We start from the raw sequence: 6,000 nt of genomic DNA, 5'->3' as shown, positions 1-6,000 counted from the left end.
CAATGTCAGACAATTTGTTCGATCTGTCTTAAAATTAATCTTATATTTTTTTTTATAAGATCAAGTGGTGCTATCTGAATCGTATTAATAATCTAATGGTCAGATTTCAATCTGGCAAGTGGTAGTTATTAAAAAAGTTATTTAACTGATTGTTTTAATTTGAACAAATGTAACTATTTATTCAAATAACCACCTTTATAATGATTGGAAATAGGTATAATTCTGTCTATTTAAAGACATAATTAACTCCAGGAATCCTACATAAATATTCAATCATTCTCTCATTCTCTTTCTCTCATAAGGTTTTCACAAATTATATCTTCTTCAATTCTGGGTTCTGTTTTCTGCAGACACGGATTTTCAAAAATTTGTTCAGATTCTTTTAAGGGTGTTTGTGATCAGTTTTTTTGTTCAGATTCTTCTAAGGACGTTTGTGATCATTGTTCGTTTGTATATAATGCAGACTGATATCAGATTATATTATGAGTTTCATTGTATCCTGCAAATGTATTTGCTGACTCAATACATACCGATCTGGTGGGGGCAAATAATGTTTTAAGGAAAATAACATTGTAATGTGCCTTGAAACGTTTTCTGTTATACAACATTTTCTTTATTGATTTTTACAATCTTAAAACGTTATTTACAAAATGGCTGGTTCTTCAACCTTGAGGGAATTCGCTGCGGATTTTGTCAAACTAAAACTATTTGATGGAAGCAATTTTCTGCGTTGGTAGAAAAAGATGCACTTTCTTCTTGCGGGTCTCAAAGTGGTGTATGTTCTAACCACCCCCAAACCTACTGTGAATGAGAACGAGACTTTGGATCAAGGACGTGCAAGGCTAAAATGGGAACAAGATGATTATATATACAAAGGTCACATTTGCAATTCAATGTCAAACAATCTGTTCAATCTGGTTTAAAATTAATTTTATATTTTTTATAAGATCAAGTGGTGCGATCTAAACCATATAAATAATCTAACGGTCAAATTTTAATCTGCCAAGTGGTAGTTAATAAAATAGTTATTTAACTAATTGTTTAAATTTGAACAGATGTAACTGTTTATTCAAATAACCACATTTGTAACTATTGGAAATAGGCATAATTCTGTCTATTTAAAGACATAATTAATTCCGAGAATCCTACAGAAATATTCAATCATTCTCTCCTTCTCTTTCTCTCATAAGGTTTTCACAAATTATATCTTCTTCAATTTTGGATTCTGTTTTCTGCAGAAACTGAACTCTGGAAATTTGTTCATATTCTTCTAAGGGTGTTTGTGATCAGTTTTTCATTTGTATATAACGCAAATAGATATCAGATTATATTATGGGTTTCATTGTATCCTGAAAACATATTTGCTGACTCAATACACACCGATCTGGTGAGAGCAAATAATGTTTTAAAGAAAACGACGTTGCAACGTGCCTTGAAGCATCTTTTGTTCTACAGCATTTTCTCTATTGATTTTTACATAAATTAGACCACTGAAGTTGGGGATATGAATTGTCTTTTCTTCTGCAACTCCAGTAGAATGGATTGATCTATATGCAGAAGAATAGAACATGTTAGAATTCTGGAAGACATGAAGCCTTCTTGTTTTTGTTTTTTGTTTTTTTTGGTTTTTCTATTTTTTATTTTTTTGTTTTTTGTTTTTTTGTTTTTAGTTATTGTTATCTTGATGGCATTTGTTTAGATGGTTGCTGACCAAGATGTAATTTTTAATTGAGTGGAGGTGTTTGAAACTTTGAGAGATTAAGTTTATAAATTCATTGGATTAGTTTATCACCTACGAAATTTTTTTTATTTATCTACGTATTTTTCCATTAGTTTATGAGAAGACATTGAGCCAGGATCATGAGTCAACGAATTGGTATCTGTTATTCTTGAAGCCTACTGTGTGTTCCCATTTGCAGTTGCAGATTGGGGTATTTCGAGCTGCATCTTTTGACTGAAGATTATACACATCGATGCAGAGAGTCGTCAGGGGAAAAAAATGGAAAACATGCAAACATAAATATATAGGTTGAAGAAGTAAGAGATGAATGGAGTCTTGCTGTGAGCCTGTGAGAAGGAACCTTAAAGTATGAACTCTAATTGAACAAAAGAGAGCACAAGAAAATGGCCCAAGTTGTAAGGGATCTTGCCTAGCAATAAATGTAGATTCCAATTTCGTTTGTCCCAAATCATTACTAGTTTTCAGTTGGCCTGTTTAATTAAGAATCAGATCATTAGCAGGCAAGTCATGGAAAAGCTTGACCAATTAATCAAGAGCAAGGAAGCAAGGAAAAATGCTTCTTGATGGAACCGAACAACATAAACTTTCATTTTATGTGTTCGTGTGGGTGAGCAAAGTTTTATGCAGCAGCATAGAACATAGGTAGAACAAAATAGTTAACAGAAATACATCAGAAAGGAAATATAAAGTTTCATAAATGTAGATCTGGTAAATTCAAATATGCACCTCTTGAGAAGCATCACAGAGAGCCCACTAGTTACCACTTGAAGCCATATCATAGCGGTAGAACTAACCCATCCTACATTTCTTGAAGTCCTAGAGAAAGGATTTTGGATTCTCAGAGGGCAGCCTGCATAGCATTGAACATGGCCAAAATTGAACATTAGCAGCTAGAGAAATTGATACTAGTATAAGCTATATGATGAAGTTTGTGGTAACAAAAGTTGACATTGGTGAGCATAAAAATTGAACCTCAGCAACTAGAGAAATCTATACTTGCATTAACAATATGACGAAGTTGCGGTAACAGAACATGACATTGGTGAACACAAGTGTGGGAAATATTGACACGATGAGTAGAAAATTGCCATACAATTTATTATCCAAAGACATCCTTGGACAGGCACAGCCATGCCAACCCTCGGTGGTACTCTACCCTTAAACAAAATGCACAAACTAATGTCCTCACTTTGAAAGTGGTGGCGTTGAAACAACTCACTACCAAGAATATGAGAAGATGATTGTTAATTTGTGATGGATAAATTCTATCCTTACTTGAGCGATATAGAGTTTGATTTTTTCAGTGACAGGAATAGGGTAAGGTGTTGCTTCAAAACAAGAAGAATTACTATACTTCCATATGTGCCAAAGGAAAAATATAACAAGAAGGAAAATGTGATCCAAGTGTGAGAAGCCAAACTTTTTAGGAGGGATCAAAGCAAGTAACCATTGCACAAAACACTGGTTCAAAAGACATGAAGTCCTAAGAGGTAACAATGCAAAACAGGCAACACCAGCACATTCACAATGTTCCAAACAAATGCTCAATTGTTTCATTCTAAAAATAAAAAAACTACAAAATGTCAAGAATCAGTCGATTGTGGGTTGTATAAATTCAAGCAGGGGGGATTCCAGTAAGAATTCCCGTGACGAACCCCTTCAACTTGGAAGCAATGCCAGATGCAAAAAGTGCAACTACGGTAGAGACATATAAATGGTAAGAAAGCTATGCATGGGATAGTAAAAAGTACATATAAATGGTAAGAAAGCTATGCATGGGATAGTAAAAAGTACAACCTTGATGTGCAGCTGGGTAACAATTTTAGGGAAGGTCATCAATTTAAATTACAGTTTGCTGCATATTTGGCCTCTTATGTTATAATATTATTGACACCAAAACATTTTTTTCACCAAATTTGGCTATCAACAAAATGGATAGGCAAGTAATAGACTAATAGTGCCACCAGACCTTGGTCAAAGGGGTCGATATTAATATATTATCAAATGTTAGAAAAGAAATGCTCATAGTCACCAAAATAGTTTCTGTAATTTCTTGTAACATACACAAAAAGGGGGAAGGGGCCAAAAAACAATAAAACAATTGCAATAGCCATGAAGCACAAAATTGGTGCACAACATAAAAGAGCAAATGAAAAAATTACTAAATGATTGAACAAATTTCATATCTATTAAAAATATATGTTTTCTTTTATTACATGAGAAACCTCCCAAATGCAGAAAGCTGTAGTAATTCCACCTTTTTATTTGCTCCATAAAACACAGCATCAATAGAAATATAGAATCTATAGGCATTAAAAATAATCTCAATTCTCAAGACCTTGCAAATCACATTCCTCCCAAATCCTCAAGACTGTCTAAGAAATGGAACTAACATTGATTCTCCATATATTCAATAAATAGGGCAAACTTCACTGCCCTAATAACAAAAATATGAAAAGGAATGAATTTGAAATATTGGCGGCCTTGTACTCTTCTAACTATGCCGTGTGCTATCAGGAATGTGTTTCAGAGTCCAGGTATGGATTCAAGATCATACTTCTCAGAGGCCAAAGCTTGGGAGTCTGGGTTCTCTTGCAATTTTGGTTTCTTCATTGCATCAATGGCCTGAAGTAATGCACACGAAGCGGTATGATTTGATGATGGGCCCGGATTGCTAATTCTGCTGGCGAGGAAGCGACGGATCAGACCCCTGAGCAATGGGGCCATGGTGTCTGGCTCATGTTCTAGGTAGTACATGATTCCTCCCATACACGCACAGAAAAGAGCCACCTGTGAGAGTCCACAAAGGCTATAAGTTGCTCTCTGGATCATGCACTCAAAATACTCATTAAGCTGAGCAAGCCAGCAGGGAAAATAAGATGGATGCCACTACTTTCCACAGACTAGGTGTTAAGATGGATGCTTCCAGATCCAATGGAGGAATGGATTCAACACAGTAAGATGATCAAAACTTTATACCTCAGCATTCTTGATGTCTGGAAGCAGATGACGATTCACCAATATATACCACAAAGAATCGCCAGCTCGAGGAAGAACATATAAAGCAAGTTCACTGCGTCTACCTTTCTTCTCCAATAGTACAGATAGGGCAGAAATTCCACCTGCCAGCCAATATATGAGCTTGTGGTCTTTCAACGCCACTTTTCTATGCAAACATATAACCCCCTTGCATTATCCAAGAATAGTTAGTAACTATCATGCAGAATCTTAGAGGACAACAGGAATGACTTAAGCAAACAACTACCTGAAAGATCCCAACAAAAGCAGACAAAAATGTAGTTGAGCGAACAGCCCCTTTTAAAGCAAGCCAACAGGTTCGGGCAGGACAATCCAAGAACTACAAGGACATTGCAATACAAAGAAAATCAGCTTGAGAAACCATGCATAATTATTATTTTTGCCTGTTGCCTAGAATAAAAAGGGACAATTATCTTATTAGAACACCTATGTTATTAAGACAAATTGTCTTCATTTTATCAAGGCCAAAGTCAAAGTTCTCCTTTTATTGCATGGAAATAGTTTAGTTAACAATCATTTTCTCTTTGATATATTCATACTTGATGTTCCATTAATGCTATAGGTTGCAGCATTGGACATGCTGTAGGGAACAAGGTTTAGAGATTCTTGTAACCTTAGGCTAGGGATAGATTCAAACCCTGCACGTGCTATGCTATGATGAAATCCATAAATTATTGGAAAATCAAAACATCTTTGAGTCAAATAAAATGCTCTAAACTCCAAATTCACTTGAGGAAAAGAAACTTATATAGGAGAGGAGATGCAAATTCTATTTGGTTAAATGGGAAAGAGCAGACAAAAACCTAGAAAAAGAAAATTAAGCCAACAGATATTTGCAACAATACCCCTACGGACCACTTTTTAGAATTGTTTGTGTTCGTCTTTTGGAGCAGTTTCTGTCCATTTCTTCCCAAAATTGAAAAAATTGCCCCCTCTCCCCTTTTTTTTTTCTTTCCCTCTCCACTGCTTCCATTTCTTTTCTCTTCTCTCCACTCTGTCAACCAAACAAGAAAAGTGATGATAAATCCATTTCTTTTCTCCACTTCTCCCCAACCACAGAGCGGTAAACATCCATCACTCTAGAGATGGAACTAGCCATCAAAGGGTAATAGAATTTTAAAACCATGGGAGAATAGATTAACAGACCAGGGTCTTCTAATTTTCAACACATGCTAGTAACTGAAACTAAGGTTAAATTTTCTCGGACATATGAACTGCAA

The 6,000-nt window shown here is 35.2% G+C and overlaps 1 protein-coding gene across 1 annotated transcript in view; it reads right to left on the bottom strand.

Moving 5' to 3' along the window:
- Positions 1-3,910: 3,910 nt before the first annotated feature.
- LOC131159730 (uncharacterized) overlaps positions 3,911-6,000 on the bottom strand; it is a 28,463-nt gene continuing 26,373 nt past the window's right edge. Inside the window, exons 6-8 of the mRNA XM_058114869.1 lie at positions 5,007-5,099; positions 4,721-4,927; positions 3,911-4,531 (exon numbers count right to left, since the gene is read on the bottom strand). Of these exons, the coding sequence (XP_057970852.1) occupies positions 4,268-4,531; positions 4,721-4,927; positions 5,007-5,099 (564 nt within the window). The 3' untranslated portion in view covers positions 3,911-4,267. The remainder of the gene's footprint in view (positions 4,532-4,720; positions 4,928-5,006; positions 5,100-6,000) is intronic.

This window comes from Malania oleifera, chromosome 7, assembly GCF_029873635.1.
Source record: "Malania oleifera isolate guangnan ecotype guangnan chromosome 7, ASM2987363v1, whole genome shotgun sequence".
Taxonomy (NCBI): domain Eukaryota; kingdom Viridiplantae; phylum Streptophyta; class Magnoliopsida; order Santalales; family Ximeniaceae; genus Malania; species Malania oleifera.
Note: the sequence above shows the minus strand (reverse complement) of the source record. Positions and strands in the feature narration are given on the sequence as shown.